The sequence below is a fragment of the Onychostruthus taczanowskii genome, unplaced genomic scaffold (assembly GCF_017590055.1).
Source record: "Onychostruthus taczanowskii isolate IOZ18803 unplaced genomic scaffold, ASM1759005v1 scaffold309, whole genome shotgun sequence".
NCBI classification, from domain to species: Eukaryota; Metazoa; Chordata; class Aves; order Passeriformes; family Passeridae; genus Onychostruthus; species Onychostruthus taczanowskii.
The window spans coordinates 1,643-14,348 of NW_024500450.1; the positions used below are offsets into that span (position 1 = coordinate 1,643).

A 12,706-nucleotide genomic window follows, 5' to 3' on the forward strand; every position below is an offset into this window, starting at 1 on the left:
AGAACAGGGAATCCAACGCCTGAGAGAGATGGCGGTGGCAGAGCTCATTTTCTCAGATGATATAACAACTAGTGTCCTGGTTTAGGACAAATTAGGGGAAATCTCCAGAAGGGAGCCCCCTAAAAAGAAAAAAAAACCAACTACCCCTCCCCCAATACCGGGTTCGGGAAGGAATTCCTTGGAGGAGCACAGTGGAAAACAAAACCTATTTATTAACAAATAACAAAAGAACACTCCCCAACACAAGAAAAGAAAAGAAAACCAGGCAGTGCTGTGGAGGGCACTGAGCTTCTCTCACAGACGCCGGGGGTCCTGGACGTCCCAGGTCAGGTCCGGAGCCGGTCCAATGTCTTCAGGGGAGGGTAAGAAAGAGGGAACAAAAGAAAAAGAAAAAAAAACAGCGTAGAAAGCAGAAAGCAGCAAAAAAAGCAGCTATCAGCTAGCAGCCGAGGCAGGAGCAAGCAAGCAAGCAAGCCAGCCAAGCCAAGCAGCCAAATGCCAAAGCCAAGGTGCCCGGTCACACTCACACCCCTCCCTCCCCGCCCCGCCGCGGCAAGACGGCCGAGGGAGGAAAAGGCGCAGCTGCCAGACACAACACACGATATTGGGATAAAGGCTGTCACCCCACGACAACTTTACAGTATTAGAGTAACAAGAAAATATTGTTAAATGTTCTGCCCCTCTGGTGACACTCCATAGGCTTCTAAAGCTGAAGGCCCTCAGTGAAGAAATAAAACTCCTGTTACATTAGTCTCTTTCTGTTTGAGATGAAAAGCAAGACAGCTACAGAAAGATCTGTGGCATCCAGTAGAAGATGTTCTATTGTTAACACTCTTCTGTGACCTCTCCATCCAAAAGTACCACCACATTCCCTACATCATAAATTAGAAAGGGTTTCTTGCCCTCATTCTTCCTCCTGCTCTTAACTTCAGAACTGGAATGACGAACTGATTAATTTTTTAATTTAAAAAATTAAATTGCAATTTAAATAGCAGCTTTGTATGGTAATACTTACCTTTGCATACGTATGCAATATTCTCCCATGACTGATCTATTGTGCATTCTGAAAAATTCCTGTCTCCATTGAAATAATATCCTTCTTTACAGTGATAGTACACTCTGCTCCCCAGAGTGGTAGAGTTGTCCCAGGTCATTGTCGTGTGTGGAATCAGCAAAGGTTTGCCACAGTCTGTTTCTAGAACAGAGGAAAACAGGAAAACAAAACCTTGAAATGAAAACAGGCAAGACATATCAAAGTGTTAAAGATGGAGGGATGAACTGCCCCAGCAAGTTACACTTAATTTTTTCCACTTCTTAGAGATTCCTAGAGGTCAGGGAGTTAATCAGAACCCAGAATTTTGTGGCTGGAGACCTTCTAGCAGGGTGAGACATTTACCCTACAAGATGACCCTTAAAATAAAAGAAAGTGTCCTGATTAGAAGTGGAGAGCAAGGATCTTGAAGCAAATTTTTATGAGTAAGTCTATCTTCCCACAACACTCTCTTATCCTCCACATGCTATTTATTCCTTTATTTTACCTACCATTAGTAACAGTAGATATTTTAAAAGACACATGGTCCAAGGAGTGTCGTGAAAGAATAGCATCAAGAAGGTTATGTTCCTTTGTTAGTAGATTTAATTCAAGTTTTGAAAAAAGATGCTGCTACAGACAAGATGAATGAGCAATTCTGAGGGAAAATTAGATAGATTATGCAAACCATTTTACAGATAATTAGAAAGCTGGGATAAGGAACTAATAAAATTTAATTCATTTTCTCAGGTTTTGGGGGCTGAATAATAAAAATAGGGAACAAAAATAATAAAAAGTGAAGATCAAATAGATGGAACAGTATTATTTAGGGTAAAATCTGCTTTTCAATTCACAATGAATGTGAATCTTCAATAAAAGATTCTACATCACTTCAGTTATAAGAAGCAAACACTGTAAGGACTAAAATCTTACCCTCATTAAAGCTTATATGGAGCAAAAAAAAGTTATTTTTAAACCATTCAATAATTTTAAGTGATTCTGAAATTCTATTTTAAAAAAAGGAAAGCAAAGAAGTAAAAACGAAAGCTTATAGAATCATGATCTGTACAACCTTTAAAGGAAAATTTAAACATGTCTATTTCAATGGATAATACATCCACCATCATGACTGCCTTCTTTTTCACACACCAATGAATATGAATGTATCTACTATAAATCATGAGAACAAGCCTTGGAATAACTAATGCACATGGAAGCATGTGCTTAACTCATGGAAGGACAGTATGCAAAGAGACATAAAATTCCTCCTGTTCCAGCTACCTGCCCGTGGCCATTCTGTAAGCAGACTGAAATGCAGGAGCACATTCTTGTGTAACATTGCAAACCTTCTACTTAGATTCATGACTCAGAATAAAAATATTAAAGGTCATTCTAAAAGTGGAGAGTGGCTATAACATATGCATGGAGCATTCAAAAAAATTACTACATTTGATTGCAATAAACTGAAAGCTTGATCCTGGATCAAGCTGAAAAAATATTGCTTACCCAACAAGTGGAAAAGTGAAGCTGTGAAAACTGACTAAAGAGTGTAATTATTCTAAGGTCTCCTAACTAAGAATATAAGCCTAGATTTAAAAAAAAAGAGGTTTATTTTTTAGACTGTCTCGCTGTGTTCCATCTTATTGAGGAGCTCTTTAGGCTACATTCCTCCAAATCATAGCATTGTAAGAGACTTGAGTCATCTTGAATAGCAACAGCATGTATGAGCAATCATAATTTGCAGCTGGAAACTGTCCAAATACAGGAATTTTGAAGGTATGTTAATAACTAATAGCAGCTTGATTTCTGATAGTGGCTTCAACTGCTAGCAGAAAAGTAGAGTGATATTGAACTAGAAAAAATGTCAGCAATTTAGGCTGTATTTTCATCTCATGGTAATCCCAATGCCTGACACACATTGGGATTAGGTTCTTGGAATGTTAACTTTTAACAATTTATTGCAACTTCTTTAGAAACACTGATTAAAAAAACCACCATGTTCAATATGTGTGTTTTGTTTTGGGGCAACTTTCTGTGTCAGAAGACTGCATAAACTGAATGCCCAAAGAGGATGACTGACATTTATTACAGTGACTTAAACAGTGATCTGTGCTAAACAAATCAGAAGGCAGACTTTATGTACCTTTGCACACCAAATCAGGGCCATCCCACTGTCCTTTGGCATTGCAGACTGCAGTGCCACTGCCGCCGGCCATCAGGTACCCACGAACACAACCGTAAGTAACTTCACTTCTGTATGTGGTCCCACTCACAGATGTTGGACGGGCATTCAAAACAGAAGGTGGAACCCCACAGTCCACACCTGAGGGGATGAAGGAAGAGGAAGATAGACCTGTTAGTCAACCAGCAGGAGCAATGACAGCTGCACTCACATAAGTATTTCTTCATCTTTACCAGCTACCCCTCTTCTGTAGTAATGCAACATTCCTCAGGTCCTCTGGAATATTCCCACTATGCCTGACAGTTGCTGTAGCTACTCCAAACATCTACTTCCAAATGAAAGGACGCTTTTCTGTGTTTCTCTCAGAATAGCATGCTAAATCCATGACTCCCTCCTCAGTCAAGCTGATGGTATTCAGAAAAGTCCTGGTTTTCTTCTGAATCTTTAGACTCCCCTGCTTTTACAAACCTGATTACATTGGATAAGGTGGTTCTATACTATTCACAATGAGCAACACTCAAAGGAAGGCCAATAAGCAGAAACTGCCTTTAGAAAGTAAAACTTTTAAAAGTTTACAAAAACTATAAAAATGCAAAACCATAGAAAAGGTCAAAATATACAACATAAAAGTTTCCTGTTAAGGCAAGGACTTAAACAAAGAAGTCAAGTAGCATACACATGCACACACATACACGAAAAATTTGTTAAAGGTACATTTACTAGTATTAAAAAAAAACCCATACTTGCTGGTTTTAGAAAGATAAGTCCTAATTGAAAAGGGCTTGCAACACAAGGAGGAAATAAGTTTGACATTTTAGACTTTTGGCTGTTTCTTGGTGTATCATGTATCTTATTTCAATTAACCATAAGAGAGATGCTGAGAAAGTCTGACCTATTGTTTGATTGTAGAAATTTTTAAAAAATCACATGAAAAAGCAACTTCTGAAAAACCTTAACAAAAAAAAAAAAAAAAAAAAAAAAAAAAAATCAACAACTTGCAAGAGTTACATTCCACAATCTTCCTCTAGGGACCACTTGAGACTCTGGGCACTCCCTTTTTGTTTTCAAATTCATTGTCCTTTATTTTTTTGGGGGGGGAAAGTGTTACTTGCATTGTTTAAAAATTGTTTTATCTTTTCTTTCTTATGAATTTCTAGTGATAGTTAATATTTTGCTTTTCCCAGCCACACTGTTTTAGCACCCTTATTTTAATTTATTCACTTCTTATAAATGTTACATTTCTATCTATTCTTGGAGGAAAAAAAAAAAAATAAAAGAGAGAGAGAGAGAGAAGGGGAAAGAATTGGAAAAAAAGATGACTGCTTCGGAGAAAGAATGAACTCTCCTTGCTAAGTGACGATTTCCAGGATGGCAATTCTCCCCTATAGAATTGCTATACACAGTGTGTCTTCTGTTAGCTAGCACTTCAAGTATCATGTAACTGATATAAAGGCTTTCTAACTACTCACAGGAACACAAAAAGAATCCTGCACTCATAAGCAGTAATATTGCCAGAGAATGGATGATTAGAACACCAAAGCAAGTATATGTTTTAAAGACAGTCATAGGAAACTTAACTCTTCAGAGATGTGCAAGTGCTTGTTCATGTACAAATGTTCTTAAAATTATGAAGACTACCCAGAGATGAGGAGTGCTACAATGCCCTCTGTTGCATCTACATCAAACTTTCAGACAGAAGTTCACAAGGTGTCAGGAAAATTGGTGTTTTCATGAGAGGTCAGTGATGTCTTTCAACTCAGTAGTCTTTCCCGTGAAATGCTAAAGAAATCTAGTTGTTTTCTGGGCCTCAGCTCACAGGCAGAAGGACACATTTCAGTGTCTGTAAACATGCAGGGACCAGCACAAAAAATGTCACTACACTAAAGAAAAAGGTAAACACTAACATGTCCTTTAATTTTCTTCTTTTTCTGCAAAAAAACAGTTATTGAAATAACACTTCCAGATTGTGGAAATAGTCGACTATCATTACAAACACACTTCCCATGAATGAACCCCCTTAATGAAGAATTTAACAAAAACGTAAGACTCTTTTCACCTTTACAGCTTAAAGTGGCAGGTTCCCAAGTTGCATTTGCAGTGCAGTATGAGAACTTTCCTTCATTGCTGTAAAACCCTTCTTGACACTCATAATGAACTGCACTTCCTGGTAGTAAGCTGTAGTTCCCCACAATGTAGCCATGCTTCATTTCAGGAGGGGAACCACATCCGATTTCTGCAAAGAGACTGGGTTGAAAGATCTCACAGTACATAAATCACAACACTTGACCCCTTTAAAATCAGCTAAACTAGATGGCACATCCCAAAAAACACCTGATCTGATGAATCTGAGGGCTTACCAAAGAAGCAGAATAATAGATTTGGAGAATTGTGCTGGCCACAGTTGGAGGAACACAGGGAAGCAGTTACTGAGCTACACTTTTACTAACATACAGCTGGAGCCTTTCACAACATCAAAGACAAGACACTGCAATGTGATGGCGCTTTGCGTGGGCCAGTCTCGTTACAGCCACAGCTGAATGACACTTCAGCACCACAGGAGAATTTCAGGCCCCAACACACAGCTTTATTTCCCTGTGCATGGGAAAAATGAAGCACTCTGCAGCAGATAAATTGAAATGAATTGTTCTGCCCCTCAAATCCTTCATCTCATTAAAACAGCCTGCATACAAAAGCTCCACTCCTCCAGCACATCTGCTTGGACAGGGCTCCCTTGTGCAACTCTGCAAGAAACACAATTGGTACAAACACTCCACCACAGAACATGGAGAGACCAGTCAGTGAGATAAGAAGAAGGGTTATCAGCAATTCTGGCAAACAAAGCGGAGCACTTCAGTCAGAAAAACTGAGCAATTACAGGCTGTGAGTTGTACTGATGGTTCTGGCAATAATTCAGAAATAAAAGCTGAATATAATCTAGGCAGCTCCTTCCACCTGGGATGCCTGTGTTCATTATATACTCTGATGTCCACAGCTTACACTGCTAGCAGTTTGCATCTGTGAAAACTGACACTAAAGACAGATTTTCAAATTGGAAATTTGGTTCTGGATTCTTTTTGTTACGGCAACATAAACTGAACTGTTTATTTATACTGTGCAGGAGGCACAGTATGTAACAAACTACTAAATTGTTATTTTATTACTCCTGTCCCCTAGGCTTTTTTCATGCATCTAATCTCTCTTATCAGCTATTTAGTCTCTCTTCCCTTCCCCTTTATGTGGTGTGATTATATAAAAAACTGGATTACAACACACTTCCTTTCTACTCAGAAACTAACTACATTACTTTCAAAACATTGTCAAGCTTCTCTGACCCTGCACATCTGAAGCACTGCTAAGAACCTGTAGGAATATCTGGTGTTGACTCCGGGATCCTGATGTCACTGGAAGGAACAATACAAGAAGAGAGGAAAAAAAAAAAAAAAAAAAAAAAAAAAAAAAAAAAAAAAAAAAAAAAAAAAAAAAAAAAAAAAACCAAAAACATACAGCAAGCAAAGTCCAGAGAAATCATACAGCAAAGTCCTGGAGAAGCACAGACCAGAATAGGCATTGTACGATGGTGCAACATGTGATTTTATCTGCTAGCAAAAACAGCATCCAAAGATTCTCACCTTTGCAGGAAACTACGTTTCCATCTTGACGAAAAGAACGCTCTCCAGTTTCTAATTTGTAACCATCATTGCAGTAACACATGTAGCTTCCTTCAGTATTCACACATCTTGCATTGTGACCACACAGCCCAGACTCCTCACATTCATCAACATCTAAAAATTCAGAGAAAAGTAGATGCACTTCATAACAGGGGGTTTTGTTTTAATTCATTAATAAAGGGCCCAAGCTTAACTCTTCCTTGAAGAGTTCTACATAGCTTCTCACAGCTCTCTAGGAAAAAAAAGGAGCTTATTGTTGTCTCATCTTCAAGCATGTGGAAAGAGGACTGTTGCAATTTTGTCACTAGCTGTCTTTACATTACTGCTGGTTTACTTGACAAATAGTTTCCAATGTTATATGCTGTTCAAACAATTCCAGAAAAATCCTGTATCTGGACACCTCTTAAATGGTTACAACAGTTCATCACTAACAAGAAAATTCTACACTAAACACAAAAATTACAATCTGGGGAATTTTAAGTATCATCCTATTTTGTTAATCTATCTGCTGCTGCTTCTTCTGAAAAGGTCAGTGTTTGAATGAGATTGTGAAGCAATGATTTGTAACATAGGAGAATTCAAAATGGAACTAACTCATAGCTGTTAGGAATCTGAATGTCAAAAAAGCACATCAGCAACAGAAGTTCTCTGGTATAGTGTCAGAAAATAAGTTCTACAGTGACGGAAAAAAAAAATAAAAAAAAAATTGTGCAGTTCTGGATTTGTCACACTTAGGATTCTTTGTGATGTCTACCTGTACAGTTCGTGCCATCATTGGGAATAAATGTCTTGTTGTTGTTGGAGGCTCGGTATCCATCAAGGCAAACACAGTAAAAACTTCCATGTGTATTATGACACAGGGTATGATTTCCGCAGATCTTGCTGGCTCCAATCTGGCATTCATCTTTATCTGTCAGTACATTTAAAAAACATCAGAGAGAGATTAAGAAAAGTGGGATGTCCTGTCCTCCTCACTCATGCTCAAGTATCCAGACTTCTCCTTACTGATCTCCTTTATAAATTATTTGGGATGTAAATACTGCTGGTAAGCTGCAGAACAACTGAAATGTCCCTGGATGAAAATGTGAATGCCCCTCTGCTCTGCTCTGCTCTGCTCTGCTCTGCTCTGGTGAGAGCCCACCTGGAACCCTGCATCCAGCTCTGGAGTGCCCTACATTGACCAGCTGGGGCAAGTCCAATGGCAGCCATGAAGATAATCATGGGCTGGAGCACCTCTCCCACAAGGAAAAGCTGAAGGGGTTAGGGGTTGCTCAGTCTAGAAAAGAGAAGACTCTGAGGAGCCCTTATTATGGCCTTCCAGTACCTAAAGAGTATTTTCAAGAAAGCTGGAAAGGCACTTTGGAAAACATCCTGTAGTTCTAGGACAAGGGGGAATTGCTTTAAACTGAAAGAGGATGGATTTAGATTTGGCACTATGAAGAAATTCATCACTGTAAGGGTAGTGAGGCACTGGAACAAGTTGCCCATAGAAGTTGTAGATGCCTCAATGCTCCACCCCTGAAAGCGTTCAAGGCCAGCTTGGACAGAACTCTGAGCAACTTGGTCTTGTGGAAGCTGTCCCTGGCCACAGCAAAGGGGTTGGAACTGTGTAATTTTTAAGATCCCTTCCAACTTGAAGCATTCTATAGTTCTATGGTTTTCCTACAACAAGATACCTAAACTCTGCGCAGCATCCAGCAGCTGCCAGTGCTTTGTGAAAGAAGGGTAAGAGACAGGGAGGAGGAGATAACTGGGATCAGGGAGGAGGAAGGACCACCCCCTTAGAGCACTGGCAAGCTGTTACAGACACCGAGACACAGCGTTTGACAGTGTCCTTTGATTCACATATTGATATGAGATAGTCTCAGAAGGACATTGTCAGCCACAGTAACAAAACGTTAAACAACACTTCTGAATACGTACAAGTCTTTTGGTGAGGAAAAACAATCCAAATATATTCTACGGGGGATTCTTCCAGGAAATGACCAAGTTTTTAGCATGCTTAGAAGAATTCATTAAAATTACTTGAGAATGAGCATTTTAGGAATTTACAGTTTCTTTCCATTTTATAAGCAGGCAGCCTACCTTGACAGTGGGTTCTCCCATTGCCTACAAATCCATAATTGCAGATACAAACACTTTTTCCTCCACTTTGCTGGCATGTTGCATGAATGTGGCAAGTTGCACAGACGTCCGGAATGGATCTGTTCACAATTACTTTAAGGACAAAAAAGTAGCATTATATTTTTTAAAGTACCTTACAAGTTTCATGGTAGAAAAAAACAGCACAGAACTGAAAGTGGAGATAAAATTCAGATTAAAACACATAGAATAGACTACTATCTCCTCCCACCTAATTTTAAAACTTGTAGGAAAACGACAGCTATTGTATTAAAAGACTAAAGATGAAAAATAAACAGAAAAGATTAAACAAATAACTACAATGAGCATTTTTGTCCATCCTTCTCTTCTCTGTCAACAAAGAAAAGAGCTTTTTGGCTTTCAGAAAGGTTTAGAAGGTATACAGTAGGTAGCTCTATCCAATATTATTAATCTTTTCTTCATATGCATTTGTTTCTCTTTTGTCTTTATTTCTGTTTCCTCTGTTTTGTTGTGCTTCCTTCAATTATTTACACATAGACATTTGGGATACTTTTCAATCTGTTTGTATCATGTGTCAATATGGTAAAAATGTTATTCCATAAAAATGTTGCTAATGCTGCTAGGAGTAAAATTATTTACACTAATTTTAGGAATTAATTTATATTAAAAGGGGTTGAGAAGCACACAACCCAATTTACTATAATTTGACAGGGCTGTAAATATACATTAAATTAGAATACAATAGGTTTTTTCTTTGCATTCATACTTTCAGGGCATTATGTTAATTTCCCTCAATTTTTTTATAAGCTCTTTTTGTTATCACACATAGCCTCACTTTCCAATGACAAATGTGAGAAAGGATGGATTTGATGTAGACAAAGCATGTGTATGTTGACGCCTTTTTACATTTTGAAATAAAGAACTAATACTGCACAAGCTGATGTCTGATGGAGCTTGACACAGAAGTATGGAATATTTTACTTTTCTAAGACAGCTGAAGTTGATAAGAATACACTGTACATTTAGCATCTCTGACAAAATTTTGACTACTCTACAATGTCTAAATACATAACCATAACTGGAAGGAGAAGGCAGCTGAATGATCTAGTATTTTTTTATGCATCAAATTTATCGCTGTGATAAAACTGCCCTTCCACACGCACAGGGTTTCAGTTTTTTCAGGGTTTTTATGAGTGCCTTAAGGCTGTGGGAAGCATCATAGATTCCTACTCCTCATCATTCATGCTTTTATGTACTTGTGTTTGTGTGTGTGTTTCTGATAAGAGCAGAAAACAAAAACTGTCAGCTTGCAATGGCAGCCAACACAGATCAGAAAATTTAATTTACAGCCACGGAGAGAACTTTCTCATGACACCTGAGCCTTCTGATAAGACATGGAAGTATCCTCCTCAGATTGCTGCTTCAGGAGAGGTAAAAACGTGTTTCCACCCCCCCGCCTCCCCTTCCTTCACAACACACAATTTATCATGCCAGCACTACAGTCCCCTCACTGTTTTGGCAGGTAGGACCTCCCCCTAAGGCCCTCTCAAGGACACGAGGTCGCTGCCACCACCGCCGTCAGCAGGTGTCCAGGAGACACCCCAGGCAGCAGCACCCACCACGGCCACCTCCGCCAGCAAGCCACGGGTGCCATCACCACCACTGCGGGATGCTCCCCGCCACCGTCAGCTGCCTCCAGCACCGCCACCACGTGCCGCTCCGCCACCATCGCCACGGGAAACCTGGACATGCATACCAGCATGGGCTGCCCCCAACACCGCCACCAAGGAAGGCTGAGCCACCACCACGGGCTGCCTCTGCCGCCCCCACCACGGGCCAAGCCGGGCCCCTGACCCCGCGCTAGGGCTGGCGCTGCCCCCCAGCCCACCGCCGCCCCGGCCGGCCGCACTCACCCCGCGCCGCGCACGGCGGCAGCGCCAGCAGCAGCAGCAGCAGCGGCAGCAGCGGCCCCGGGACCCCGCCGCCCCCCGAGCTCATGTCCCCGCCGCCTCCGCCGCGCCCCTCGGTGCTGCACGGCCCCGGTGGCTCCGCATCGCCCCTGGGGGCGGAGGGCGGGAGGGGAGCCGAGGGCAGGGCAGAGCCCCAGGACAGGGCACAGCCCGCGGCCCCGGGCGGAGGGCGGCTGGCGCTGCCTCCCCGCGGGCGGGATGCCCTTATCGGCGCCGCCGCGCCCTCGGCCCCTCCGGGGCTTTCACCCTCAGTGAGGCCCCTTTCCTCCCCCGCCCCGCTGCCCGCAAAACCCTCTCATTTCTTTCTTCCCTTTTTTTCTTATTTTCCTTTTTTTTTTTTTTTTTCTTTTTCCTCTCTTCCCTGGCACAACCCCTTTCCTTCCCCGGGACACCGCCTCTTCCCCCTGCCAGGCAGGTGGCAAGGCTGATAAGGGGCTGCTGCTGTCCATAGCCCGGCGGCGGGGGAGAAACGGATGGTAGGATTATTTACGATTTCCGGGAAGGGCTGCTAGATAGACACACCTGTTTGTATGTGGGAGCTGTGCCGCCTCCCGCCAGCCAGCGGCCGGGGCCGGAGCGCTCGGAGCGGCGCGAAGCTGGCCCATCAGTCCTGCGATGCACGAAGCTGGTGCAGCCGTACACGGCCAGCCCGTACTGCTTGAAATAAAGTAAAGCTTTCTCACTGCAGGCCTTAGACGCCGCTCAGGTTAATCCCCGATCCTCGTGTTTAGGCAGGACCAGCAGTGCTGCCTGAAGAGTTTTCTGCTGCAAAGAGTAGTAAAGCCCTAGCGCTCAGAGTCATCATTCATGTCTGTGAGCCTGATTTTAGAATGCTGCATAAACTTATCTACAAATGCTGTTGCCCAGTTGCCACAATAGAGGAGTGCCAAGGTGTGGAATCAGGGAAGCCTAACACAAAAGTAGAATTTGGCGTATTTGATAACTCTAATGAGATTTCTGAAAAAGTTTTGCTTATGTGCTATGGTGGCTTTTCATTAATGCCTTTAAATGCTAATTCAGCCCAGTCCTCCATCACCATTGCATTTAAGGGACATAACCTGATCTTTTCCTGCTGTATTATAAAAAACACCAAACTATCACTGTCTGATTTCAAGGGACGCAAAATCCAGTTTCATTGAATCATCAACTTTATTGATTTATTTATGTAAGCTGCTCTCTTCCAGGTTTGAGGGTTTTGGTTTGGTGGTTTTTTTTGATGGGGAGGGGGAGGTCCTTTGTTTGTTTTGGGATTTTTGTTTGTTTGTTGTTTCGGTTTTTTAATTAGAGTTCTGCCTACTTAATCATGTATACATTTGAAATCAGCTTCTGCTATGCTTATTCATCTTGACCAGATTCTTCAGCAGCAGCCAGTTACATACAAGTAATCCTTTTGGAAGAACACACTACAGATGTCATTGCTGCATATTTCTCCCTTAAACTTACTGAAATTGGAAGTGTGCATTCTCAGTGGTGGTAAGTATCTTAACATTATAAGGAATCATTTAGAGAGAATTGTTCTGCACAACATATTAAAATGGTTTGGAAATGACAATTTTCCACTTACTTGGCAGCCCACTGTGTAGCACACCTACTAATCACTGCAATTTCTACTATTCCTTTCATAAAAAGTAGTGGAAGTGACTTTTTATAATTATAAATGCCTCGTGCAGCAAACAGGAAAATATTTTTGGCACAAAGCCTGAGGAAATACATCATATTTATAAAGAGAACCAATTAAATTTTTAATAGAAAT

At 41.2% G+C, this 12,706-nt stretch overlaps 1 protein-coding gene across 1 annotated transcript in view; it reads right to left on the reverse strand.

Moving 5' to 3' along the window:
* Positions 1-11,220, reverse strand: part of LOC121338581 (sushi domain-containing protein 1-like) — a gene marked incomplete at its 3' end in the record, with an annotated part of 12,808 nt that extends 1,588 nt beyond the window's left edge. Inside the window, exons 1-8 of the mRNA XM_041409704.1 lie at positions 10,897-11,220; positions 8,966-9,097; positions 7,635-7,790; positions 6,842-6,994; positions 5,269-5,445; positions 3,174-3,353; positions 1,016-1,195; positions 299-350 (exon numbers count right to left, since the gene is read on the reverse strand). Of these exons, the coding sequence (XP_041265638.1) occupies positions 299-350; positions 1,016-1,195; positions 3,174-3,353; positions 5,269-5,445; positions 6,842-6,994; positions 7,635-7,790; positions 8,966-9,097; positions 10,897-10,981 (1,115 nt within the window). The remainder of the gene's footprint in view (positions 1-298; positions 351-1,015; positions 1,196-3,173; positions 3,354-5,268; positions 5,446-6,841; positions 6,995-7,634; positions 7,791-8,965; positions 9,098-10,896) is intronic.
* Positions 11,221-12,706: the final 1,486 nt, after the last annotated feature.